This window comes from Monodelphis domestica, chromosome 1 (genome assembly GCF_027887165.1).
Source record: "Monodelphis domestica isolate mMonDom1 chromosome 1, mMonDom1.pri, whole genome shotgun sequence".
Classification (NCBI taxonomy): Eukaryota; Metazoa; Chordata; class Mammalia; order Didelphimorphia; family Didelphidae; genus Monodelphis; species Monodelphis domestica.
In genome coordinates, this window is record NC_077227.1 from 166,576,865 (window position 1) to 166,590,301 (window position 13,437).

The following is a 13,437-nucleotide window of genomic DNA, read 5'->3' on the forward strand; positions in this document are numbered from 1 at the left end:
GCCTTTTCACTCTTCCCTTCAAATACTTCCACCCCAATTGGGACAAGAAAAACAAAACCCTATTATAAATGCCAAGCCCCCCGCCCCCATATATGCATACAGATGGATAGATAGATCTCAGTGTATACTTTGAGTCTTTCATTTTTCTATTACTTCTATTAGTCCTCTAGAATCATGGTCGATCATTACACTGATCAAAGTTCCTTAATGTTTCAAAGTTATTTTTCTTTACCACATTATTGTCATGTTTCTATTAACTTCACTATGCATCAATTCATAGAAGTCTTCCCAGGTTTCTCAGAAACCATCCCCTTCATTATTTCATAGAGCACAATAGTATCCTATCATTTTCACATACTCTAACTTGTTCAGCAATTTCCTAATTTATGGGCATCCCCTCAGATTCCTATTTTTTCACCTCAAAAAGAGCTATAAAAAGATCCAAGATAATTCAGAAAAACATGATAAAAAAATGCTATCGAACTTTAGAGAAAGAAATGATGGAGTCTGAATGTAGACCAAGCATACTATTTCTTATGTGTGTGTGTGTGTGTGTGTGTGTGTGTGTGTGTGTGTGTGTGTGTGTGTGTGTGTGTGTGTGTCTGTGTTTTCTTGCATATTGTGACTAATATGGAAATATTTTGCATATTGCCACAAGTATAACCTATATCAAATTGTTTGTCACCTTAATAGGAGGGTGGAAGGGATAGAGGTAATTTGGAACTCAATATTATAAAAAACAAATGTTAAAAATTGTTTTTACCTATAATTGGGAAAAAATTACTAACAACATTTTTTTCTCAATTGTTTTTAAAGGACAATTATTTTTGTTATGAGATGCCTTACATTTCCCCTCTATTTTTTCAGTTCTTGATTCTGATTTAATATGTCTTGTCTCAGAGAGTCCCTGGTTTTTTCTTGGTCCATTCTAATTTTCAGGGAGTTACTGTTTGGACAGAGTTTTGCACCCTTTTTTACAAGCTGTTATTTTTCATTCCAATTCTTTTCCCCCCATAGTTCTCATTTATTTTCCAATTCTTCCCTCTTTTCATTTAATTGACAACATTTTTTAAAAACTCTTGCTTCACCTCTTCCAGGAATTCAGTTGAATTTATCCCTAAACTGTTGTTTTCTCTGAAGCTTTGCTTGTAGATGTTTTAGATATATTCTCATCATCTGTGTTTGAATCTTAAGCATCCTTGTCATCATAATAGCTCTTTACAGTACAAAATTTTATTTTTTCTTCTTATTTATTTAGCCTCCTTCCCAATTTTGGACTCGATGTTAGGGTGGGTTTTGCATACTTCTGGAGAGAAGGTGTGGGATGTTCCTGTTCCTATTTTCTTGGAGGTAATAAATGTTGCTTTATTCTAGGATTTCAAGAATAGGCAAAGTAGTTTGAGTTAGGGCAATTTCAGTTTGATTCAGTCTGATTAGCGACTCCTCTAGTCTGAGCTCTGCAAGTACTTGACCTGGGTTTGGTATTGGGCAAAAATATAATGTTGCTGGGCTTAGACTATATACCAGTGATAAAGTTCTGTTGGTTCAGAATGATAGAACTGTAGGCTTTCCTTTGGTCTGGGATTTTTGCCCTGGGTTATTTCTTTGCAACCTTAAGATTGGGTTAAAAGCTAGATGAGTCACACCACTGCTTGCTTGCTTCTAAACTTGAACTTTTCTCAACACAAAAAACCAGCCTTCTCTACTCATTAACAACATCACACCAAAGATATAACTGATATCCATTTGTGTAGCCTCCAAATACAACAAAATTAACCTATGCTCTCAATTCTTTGTATCCTGGCACAAAACTGTTAGCCTAACTGTTGGACCTTTGACCTATTCCCGCTCAGATCTTGTTGTGAATTTCAGATTTTGATCCTGCTTCTTTCTCTGATACCTTAAACATCAAGTTCAAAGTCAGAAAATATACTGAAAAATAGGAAGAAAAAAACTCACTATAAGGAGTTATTATGATGGCAGGGATGCTTAAGATTCAAATTCAAAAAATGAAAATGAGCCGAAAAAAATCTACAAGCAAAGCTTCAGAGAAAACCACAGCTTAGGTACAAATTCAACTACAATTCCTATAAGAGATGAAGCAAGAGTTAAAAACAATATTTTTGTCAATGAAATGAGAGAACTAGAGGAAAAAATTGGAAAAGAAAGAAAAGCTACGAGAAAAAAAGAATTAGAACAAGAATTAATAGCTTAGGGAAAAAAGGAAGCAATCCCCTTTCCAGATGACTCTGGATCTGTGGTCTAGAACTGGGTAGTGGTCTACAAAGCTGCAGGGTGGTACCTGTTTTAACACCTTTTTAGCAACATGCCAGCCAGATCTGTATCTCTGGTGTTTGAAGGTCTATCCCCCTAAGTCATTCTAGGCTGGACAAATTGCTCATCATAACTTTTTTTGAATTTCTCTAATTGGAATCAATCTGGTAAATTTTATTTTCTAGATATGTTTGGAGGAGATTTCTGTAGGATTCCTTGGATTTCTTCCTGCTACTCTGCCATCTTGGCTTTGACTCTCCCTATCTTTTTCAATAATGCCATATTTCTACAATACATAGGAAGTCACAAGCAGAAACATTAGTCTCTTAGTTCATTCTACTCTATGACTTGTGGTATTAGGCCACAGAATATCTTGTCTGAAATAAGTAATATATCATTTATCTCAACTCACAGAGAGAAGCCATTTGGAACTTGATAGCTTCATGAAAATCAGGATCAGGGTATGGAGGACTGATCTAAGATATTTATATCAGAGGCCTAATCGTTCTTGGTGACTGTGTATTGCTCTGTGTTCTCAGTCCCTTATTAGCACTAAAATTACTGTTTTACTTCTTTCCAGATAGGGGTAAGTTTAATCTAAACATGAATGCTATACAGTTGTCGCTCTGGAATACTATTTAAATGTATAACTCCATGAAGTTTGATAAAGGTGACACAAGGAAATATTATAGCTGATGGATGTGAACAAGCCCATCACGCTACAGATTTCTTGGAGGCAAATGAAGGCAGGTACAATAAGAGATATTCCAAGGGTAAATTGAGAGGATGGAGCCTAATGGCACATGGTTAGGCTTCAATTTATCTGTGCAAAGATGTAATTACATCCATTTGTATAGTCTCCAAATTAAAAAAAAACAAACAAACCCAATGTTTTGTCTTTATTCTTTATCTAAGTTCTTTGTTCTTCATCTAAGTTCAATGTCTCATCTACACCTTGGCACAAAACTTTTAGTCTAACTGTTGGATCTCTGACCTGTTCTCCTCTTAAACCTTGTTGTGGATTTCAATTTCGATACTGCTTTCTTCTCTGATACAATCTCAGTGAATCAATCTGTCTACCTGATTCTTGGCATTGGTCTGTTACTGTGTTCTCAGATTCCATCTGTATTAGAATCCCTTTCTATTAAACTTTTCTTTGGGGCAGGGGCATGTTTAATCTACAAACATGCTATTCAATCAAATTGTAGAAAGAACCAGACAACAGAGATTGGGGGGCAGGTGGAAATTATGCTAAAAGGAAGACCAAGTAACTAGGAAATAGGAGAACAAGGTAGAGGCTTAGGGAATGATATACCAAACCAAGAGGAACAAGCCAAGAATCTAAGAACAAGTCAAGGGTCTAGGAACAAAGGAAGTTAAAGCAAAACAGCAAACAAAAGGCAACAATTTCAATGGTTGATATAGGCAAGGATCTAGACTCAAAAATGTCAGGTAAAGCAATGCACTGGCATCATGATGAGAATAACTGAATGAGCCTAAATTGAGAAGAGAGGTGGTCTGTTTTCTTGATTTATAATATTCCTGCTGAAAAATCAGAGTCTATTTAAACCACATTATTCATACATGAAAAGACAGCTGGGCAGTAAAGTAGATAGGCTACTGGACTTGTAGTTAGAAGACCTCACTCAAATCCTGTGACTCTGAAGGAAAAAGAGCAGTAAATAACTTTGTAAAAAAGTCCCTTGTAGTCATTTCAGGCCCATCTAAAATAATTTCAGAAATCCCAAGTAAATCTAGATATTATACCATTGTTGATCTGTGTAGTGCTTATTTTAGCATTCCAATTGTAAAGGAAGGCCAAAAAAAATTACATATATATACACACACACACACACATATATATGTAATATTTAAAGGGAATTGTAGAGGATTAAAGAGAGGACAGAAGATAAGGAAGGTTTTGTAACAGGGAATGGAGGAGTTGAAGGGAGAAAGGGAAAACGGCTGCTGGTGAGGTAAAAGGAGGAAGCCTGCTGAGAGGTTATCATTGAAAAATGGGATTTCCCAAGAAATAGGCCAACTAAGATAGCCTGAGGGAACATCACCTCTATTGATTTATGTTGCAGATACCCCAGAGCAGGTAAGCACAAACCCTCCTGAGGGACAAGCCTCCCCCCAGACCAAGGTCCCCCAGCAGGGGTCCAATAAGGACCGTTTATAGTTGAATGGCTATCCTGAGGTTCAGCTCCCTCTATGTTGCCTGAAATGATAGTCCTTTTATCTGACTGTGGTTATTTAAATAAAGATGAATGTTAATAACAAGATTGGATTGGGGAGGTATCAGGGAAGAGGGAAGCAGGATTTCCCTAGATTAGGTTTGAGTCTAACTCAGTTTCTGAGCTGAGGCCAGGCCTCGCAGGCTGGTGGAGGATTTCTTTTTTTCCTGTCTATGCTATATCTATGCTAGCTTTCTTAAGTTCAAAGACTTAGCAATAGATAGCAAGGGGAAGAAAAGGTTCTGACTTTCAGTGCCGGTTGGGCCTGTCTCTTCTGGCTGACAGCCATAAAGACTCGCCTTACAGTTCAAACTGCTGCTTTTAAATCCTTTTGTACGATGACAGGATCACAAGAATCCTGGTAGAGCACACAGTTGGGGAAAATCCAGGAATAGAGGAACTTCTACCTGTGAATGTTAAAAATTGTAAATGCCAAACTCTAAAGGTTTTGGCCACACTGATAAAGATAATTTTTAGTGTTTTGACTTAGAATCTAAAATAAGTGGTCGCCATGGGAAATTCCCAAATATGAAAATACCCAAGTCAGCTGGGATTTATGGAGATTTTAATTAATATAAATGAAGAAATTAAGAGAAGGAGAGAGAGAGAGATAGAAAGAGAGAGAGAGAATAGTCAAGTAGTAGAAAAGAATCTAGACCAAAATGGCCTAGGCCTGAGCCTAAGGGAGAGCGAGTCAGTCTTTATCACTCACTGCAAGATCGCCTTCAAGCAAGCTCCAGTCCTTCAAACTCAGAACTCCAACTAACTGACTTCCAATCCAAAAACAACTCCCCTTCCTTTTAAAGAAATTTTCTCATGTCATGTCCCCTAAATTTTCACATCTACCAATCACAGTAGATGCTTTTCCCCAGGACTGCCCATTCTTAGTTCTCATCTTCTTTTGTTCTCACCTTCTCTGGTTAAATTAAATCCTCTGAGTACTTCACACCTCTTTTGTTAAGCTTGCCTTTTGTAAGTTGCTTGACCTTTTAGTGATTAATTTAACCTTTATAGGTACTTAGCACCCTTTTTGTATTAGATCTAAAAATAGACCTAGCTTAAGGTTCTAGCTTCACTATAAGTCTGAGATAGGGACTTTTATTGTTCAATCAGGAGTTTACAACTTTATCTTCCCCTAAGGCACTGTCTAAGCAGGGTGGAATAATTTTAAAAGGTCTCAATACATTACTGATCAAGTACCTCCATTGTTACAATAGGGAAAAACTTAACCAAATCTTCTAAGGTACCCTCTGAGCAGTTTTAAGATTTACATACCCAGAGCCAGGGAGAGAGGCTCCTTCCAGTCCTGAGACCAAATGTCCCTCTTTGTTGCCCTTCCCCCCCCCAGTAACTGTCATTGCTGTCCATTAATTTCACTCTAACTTTCCAACTGCTGTTTGCTCCAACTCAGTGGCAAAGTCCAGAACTTGCTTCAGTTTTCCTTTCTACAATTGTCCCCTTTTTTGTTGTGACCTTCCTAAGGTCACTTAGATTTATTATACTTACCAAGCTACCAAATCTAATTACTAACTACTCCCCCAAAATAATAAACTTCCCTCAATTACTCTATCACTATTCTATGCTAACATACTACTCAAAGGAATTCTATGCAGGAAAGTTTGGGTAAGATTTTAGGGTTTTACAATTCAGTACAATAAATGTTTAAACAAAAACATTACAAAGAAATTTGAATCTTAGTGCTAATACTACTTACTCTTGCTAAATTAAACTAATACAAATATTTTTTCTATTTTAATTATCTATAATTAATTGCAAGCTATTTTAAGGATATATATTTCCATTAAACTCAATTTCAGCATCAGCTTTACTATAAACAATTAAAACTTACAATATGCAAATGCAACTTAAGTCTATTTCTAAGTATAATTAACTGTCTATGCTATGTTTAACTTAAATTATTCCTAATCTATTCTCTAAATCCCTAATCTATAACCTAATTGTATGTATAAGATATATACATGCTATGCTAAATATTTACAGACTCTATCACTGTTACTAACCTAAATCTAGTGAATGTATATATATATATATTTATATATGTATATATGTATATATATATAATTTACACATAATGTAATAAAATACATTGTTCCCCCATCCTGATGTCAGTCAAATAGAAATATCTATTGATCTTTCTATTTGCCTAAGACCTTATGGAACTAACTATATACATATTTACATTTCGCGTAAATGCAATCTCAGACACTTATTTTAACAAGGCCACCCATTATATGTTAGTTTGTAATTTTGTGCTTTGCGTCTAATAGTGTTGTGTTGAATTAATACTTATCAAGTTTCTTCCGATTTCCACTTCTCATATTGACTGATGGATCTCTTTCTTCCAAGTTAGGTATTGTTGCATGCTATTTCCCTAATATGTGAAATTATAGTGTAGAAAGATATGATCCTATTAACATAATGATGGGTATCTACATGGATACACTAAATATCTTTATTCAAGAAGCCACCATGCTAGAAACTGGGAGCAACAGGAAGAAAAGAAAATGATCCATTTTGAAATGTCTAAAACTCTTTGAATACTCTTCTTGTGTTCTTAGTGTGTATACTTATAAAATCATTTCTTCTATGAGCAGCTTTGGTTGAAGTCAGAAGGTCAGAGCGACATTAGTATGGTTTCTATATTTCAGTACAATGTGATGCTTCAAATTCGACCTTTCTTGAGAATAAATTCAGTACTTCTCTTGCAAATAAGCACATGAACTTTCCAGTTTTCACATATGGGTATGAGTAATTGTTCATTGAAAAGGAAGGATCAGATTTTTCAATACCACTTTATTTCAACATTCTGTTCATTTTCCATTTGAAATTGTTAGGTGAAACTTACGATATTTTTATTTGCTTTATCATGTAAACAAAGAGTCTTTTTTTGCCATCTAAAAAGGAGTCAAGAGTATAAAAGAAGGAGCCCCAGGACAGATGTAGAGGGGTTTCACCTTTAAGAGTGTTAAGTGATTACCACTTGCTAAATGGAAATGCAGGGCTTATTATCAGACTTAGTTATAGCTGTGATTAACAGAATTAGCACCCATCTGATATTTTCAGGTAAAATATCTATCCTAAATAAGGTAGCAAAGTGTCATTGTGACAGTACCTTTGGAATAGTAATATTTATACACTCCAAGAATAGGGATGGTACTTAAGCAATCTGTCCAGTCTCAGACAGTTAATCTCTCCTCAGTGTTCCTGTCATTGTTTATATTTGCAAGTTCTTTTTTGAGTCATTTTGCTTTATATTTAAAACTTCAGAAATATCAAAAAAATTGCCTATTCCAATCTTACTACAGTAAATATGTGTTCGGGGAGGGGTAGTATCTCTGATATGGAGAGCTTGTCGTGCCGTCTTAGGGCAGCTCTCCAGCCTCTGACCCTCAACTGACACCCAGCTCTCACTTGTGGCTCCCAGTACCTGCTAGCATGCGGCAGCGGCCACACCCCGGGCAACAGCTTCAACAAGCCGGCTAAACGTTGTGAGGGTAGCCATTGGGTCGTCGACCCCTGGTGAACCAGGGCTCTGCTCACCCAGCATGTGTAGACTGTTTCGGCGAAACAGGCAGAAGAAACCAATAAGAAAGTTCAATGGCTGAGATGGCGACGCAGCAAAGCACTGTGGAGTGCTTAGGGCATGTTGGAGCACATAGGACAACATGGCCATCCAATGCAGCTGAGGAAGTCTCCAGGTGTAATGACTTTTCTCACCACTGGACCCAGGCTTCCAATGCCGAGAGAGTGGGACTGTCTCTGTGCATCAACTTTTCCACTTAAATCTCTTTCACGCACAAGTATCTTTGTGCACACTCATCTATCCTAACCCTGCCGACCCTCTTCAAGACCTGCAGCAATGGGGTAGTGGCGACGCATCAGGTGGAGGTGACCACTGGCAGTTGTGGTCAAGATCCTGCACGTAGGCAGCCCACGGACCAGTGGTTGCTCGGCTCTGTAGGGCAGCAGGGACGTTCGGCAGCATCCTAGGTGACTGAGCAGCCCTCTCTAGGACAGCACTGCTCACCCTAATCAAGGGAAGGGACTAGAAAAGGTGTCCCAAACATTGCCTGCCCTACAAACACCCAGTCAGCACACCGCGGCTGGCGGGTTATTCCTTTAAGCAGTCAAAATCAAAGGAAACAAAATACAAAGAAACTCCTAAGAGGAGCATGGAACATCAGAACATTACTTGATAGAGAGAACACCCTAAGACCTGAGAGAACAGCTCTAATCGGTAAAGAACTGGCGCGATATAACATCGACATCGCAGCATTAAGCGAAACACGCTTACCAGAAGAGGGATCACTCAGCGAACCCACCACTGGATACACCTTCTTCTGGAAAGGTAGAGCCTCAAATGAAGACAGAATCCACGGTGTTGGCCTGGCTATCAAGACCAGTTTGCTCAAACAGTTGCCAGACTTGCTGGTGGGCATCAGCGAGAGGCTCGTGAAGATCCTTTTGCCTCTCAGCAAAGACCGGTATGCCATAATCATTAGCGCATATGCACCTACACTGAGAAGCACAGAGGAGACCATCGAGCAGTTCTACTCTGACCTGAGTGCTGTCCTGCACTCAGTGCCCATAAATGACAAGTTGATACTACTGGGAGACTTCAACGCCCGCTTTGGCCAGGACCATGAAAGTTGGAAAGGAATGCTTGGCAAACACGGAGTAGGCAAAATGAACAACAACGGCCTACTGCTACTCAGGAAATGCTCAGAGTTCGAACTCACCATCATGAACACTGTGTTCAGAATGGAGAACAAATATAAAACAACGTGGATGCACCCACGATCAAAACAGTGGCATCCCATTGACTACATCATTGTACGCCAGCGAGACATCGAGGATGTACAGATCACCAGAGCCATGAGAGGAGCTGAATGCTGGACAGACCACCGATTGGTTAGAGACTCTTCGAATGCGCATTGTACCTCACCATCCAAAACATGCCCAGACAGTTTGCGCATTTTACAATGTGAGTCGTCTTAGAGATCCATCTTATTTGCAAACATTCCAGGCCTGCCTGGACGACAAGCTGTCTGTCAAGGGACCACTCACTGGAAGCTCAACCAAGAAATGGAACCAGTTCAGAGACGCAGTGAAGGAAACATCAAAGGTAGTCCTAGGCCCCAAACAACCCAACCACCAGGACTGGTTTGACGAGAACAACACTGCTATTGAAGACCTATTGAGCAAAAAGAACAAAGCCTTTATTGAGTGTCAAAATAACCCAAACTCTGCTCCTAAAAAGGACAGATTCAAGTCTCTCCAAGCCACAGCGCAGTGTGAGATCAGGAAGATGCAAGACCGATGGTGGGAAAAAAAGGCAGAAGAAATCCAGTGCTTTGCTGATACGAAAAACTACAATTTTTCAGTGCCCTCAAGACTGTCTATGAGTCATTAAAACCTACCACCACTCCCTTGCTATCCTCTGACGGTGACACTCTCATAAAAAATAAAAAAGGCATCAGCAACAGGTGGAAAGAACACTTCAGTCAGCTTCTCAACCGACCTTCTTCAGTCAACCAAAGCTTCCTTGACCAGATCCCCCAAAACCTCACCATTAAACAACTTGACGTCCCTCCTTCAATAGAGGAAGTCCAAAAAGCCATTAAACAAATGAGTACAGGCAAGGCACCCGGTAAAGATGGGATCCCAACCAAGGTGTACAAGGCCTTAAAGGGAAAAGCACTTTAGGCATTCCACATAGTGCTGACCAGCATATGGGAAGAGGAAGACATGCCCCCAGAACTCAGAGATGCCTTCATTGTAGCCCTATACAAGAACAAAGGTGCACAATCAGCCTGTGACAACTACAGAGGCATCTCACTACTCTCTACTGCTGGAAACATCCTCACCCGTGTCATACTCAACAGACTCCTGTCATCTGTTTCAGAGCAGAACCTGCCTGAATCACAATGTGGCTTCCGACCAGATCGTAGCACCATCGACATGGTCTTCACGGTGAGTCAAATGCAGGAAAAATGCCTTGAGCTGAACCTGAGTCTCTACACTGTCTTCATAGACCTGACGAAGGAGTTCAACACAGTGAACAGGGACGCATTGTGGGTGATCCTTAGCAAGCTCGGCTGCCCAGCAAAATTCATCAAACTTATCCAGCTCTTTCATGTCGACATGACAGGGGAAATCCTATCTGGTGGAGAGACTTCCGATCGCTTCAACATCTCCAATGGCGTGAAACAAGGCTGTGTCCTTGCTCCGATGCTATTCAACCTATTCTTCACCCAAGTATTAAGACATGCTGTGATGGATCTAAATCTGGCCATCTACATCAAATACTGACTGGATGCTCACTATTCGACCTTCGCTGCCTGACTGCAAAAACCAAGACAACAGAGAGACTCATCCTGGAAGCTCTCTTCGCAGATGACTGTGCTCTCATGGCCCACCAAGAAAATCATCTCCAAACCACTGTGGACAGGTTCTCTGCCGCAACAATGTTTGGCCTGACTATCAGCCTCAGCAAAACAAAGGTACTATTCCAACCCGCACCAGGGAGGCCAACTAACCAGCTGTGCATTGCAATCAACAGCACGCACCTTTCTAACATCAACACTTTTAAGTACCTGGGCAGCACCATTGCCAAAGACAGGTCCCTAGACCACGAGATCAATGCCAGGATCCATTTGTATAAGATGTGATTTTTTTCAACAAAGGTCAGTAAATGTGGTTTATGTTAGTTTTTCTTAACTCATTCCTCAGAATCTTGGTCTTTATTTTTTTTTTTAATATCTTGTTTGTCATTTAGGATATGGAGGTCAATGTGATTGCATCCTGCCCCACTATCTGCTAAAATTAGAGACCAAGTTCTTTCTTCATAAAATAATGTATTAAAGCTAATTTCTCCACACTGTGTGGCCCTCAGCAAATCATTTGGGCTCTCAATTTGTAATATGTAAAATGGGGATAACAGCACCTAATTCACAGAGTAATTATGAAACTCCAATGTAATAACATATATGTAAAGCATTTTTCAAGTTGTAAAGAACTATACAAATACTTTTATTATTAATTTCAGCTGGCTAGAGTGTTAGTATTATGATGGATATGTGAGCTGACTATGGCTGTAGTAGCTTTCATGTTCTTACATAAATTAATAACATGAAAAGAAGAAGATATGGTTCCTGCCTCTGAGAAATTTATAATCTATTTTGGAAAATTAAGTGTTTACATACACAAAGATAATTATGACCAGGTAGCAAATGAATAGTATGGACAAATAACTGCTCAAGAAATTCACAGAAAGCAAGAAGTCACTTCTAGTTGGGGTTCCAACAAGAGAAGTTGGAATTAAGCCACATTTTGAAGGATGAATATGACTTAAACCAGTAAGAAAAAAATGTAGGGAAGGCATTCCAGATAGGGAGATGAGACTAGGCAATAGGGAATAGTGTGTTAAAACAGGAACAGAACAGAACAGGAAAGTACAAAATGTTTGGATAAAAAGTAAAGAAGTCTGTACAAGATAGACAGTTTGTACAAGGTAAAAATGGGAAATGGAGCTATAAAAAGTGATTGGAGTCGGACTGTTGAGAAACTTGAATGACAGGCCAGGAAATCTGAATTTTACTTCAATAGGCATTAGGGAATAAACAAGTAAAGGTTTTTAAATGAGGAAAAAACAAGATAAAGGTAAAATTTGGGGAAGACTAATCTTAGTAGTACAAAACATAGGCTGGAAATGGAACAAAATGATGGCAAGGAGGTTGATTATATTGGAATAGTCTAGGTGTCAAATTATACAAGTTCAAGCAAAACTGGGAGTACAATGAAAGGAATATATATATGAAATAGATATATTGTAAAGAAAGAATCAATAGAATTTGATAAAGTTTACAAATGACATTCTAACAATGATTTCAAGTGATGCTAGTAATCGTTTAGCAACATATACTACCATAAACAAAAGAAAATATGAAGCTGTCTTTTTCTTAGTACCATTTTAGTATTTAAATAGAAATAACCATCCTTAGCTCTTTTCTTAATTCTCAACATCTTTAGGGAGTAGTGAAATATTTCTTATTAATGCAATAAATCTATTTAACTATTAAGAATAATTTTGATTTGACTCAAAAAATTCACTTACTTTAATAACCACTTAAGCCAGTTGCCAAGACTACATTAAAGAAGTATTTAGTAATTACTGACATAATTTAATGGCCAATAGATTTCTACTAAAAGCTAAAAATGCAAATCATATATAAGGCATCTTATAAATCAAGCAACTTTAATTGAGGAAAACACAACAAAATAGCTATTTCTGTATCATACCTTGTATTTGGTCATGGTGCTAAAATGATTGTTCCGAAAGAATACACAAAGTTCTCCTTCCTGAACTGCTGACGTAAGTTCACATAATCCATGATATGTCAGTTGAGTGGCTGTATTATTTAGAAACTGCTCAGCTACAAAGCCTATGGAACCAATGCATAAGATTAGATAGAAGAATAATCTCAAGATTCATATTATTTTTTCTTATTTACATTGTTCCCGGAATGGATCAAATAAAAGTAATAGTTCTCCTTTAAACTGATCTGTGGGTACAATGTTAGAAGGAGCTTTGTCTTCTCCTGAGGGGAATCCTTACCTCTACAGACACAAAATATATATGTGTGTCTATGCATACACACACGCACACACACACAAATACACATACACATCTGGGTATAAATCGTCTAAGGGCAATTAGAAATCAATTGCTATCCAAAACAGGTAAGAACACTATAGTCAGAAGCACTTATATGGATCAATGGTAGGCTTAACATGGTTTTGGTGTTTAACAAATTTTACATGTTTTAAAATGTTCTATATGTCCCAAGAGACTATCATCAATAAAACTGATTAAGTAAGTAGAAGCATGAATATTCAAGTAAGA

The 13,437-nt window shown here is 38.2% G+C and overlaps 1 protein-coding gene across 2 annotated transcripts in view; it reads right to left on the bottom strand.

Annotated features, from left to right (window-relative positions):
* The window catches only part of MINDY2 (MINDY lysine 48 deubiquitinase 2), a 159,476-nt gene that overhangs the window by 37,908 nt on the left and 108,131 nt on the right, over nucleotides 1–13,437 (bottom strand). For both annotated transcript variants that reach the window (XM_007479668.2, XM_001377578.3), the window contains exon 6: nucleotides 12,834–12,976. In XM_007479668.2, coding sequence (XP_007479730.2) covers nucleotides 12,834–12,976 — 143 coding nt within the window. The remainder of the gene's footprint in view (nucleotides 1–12,833; nucleotides 12,977–13,437) is intronic.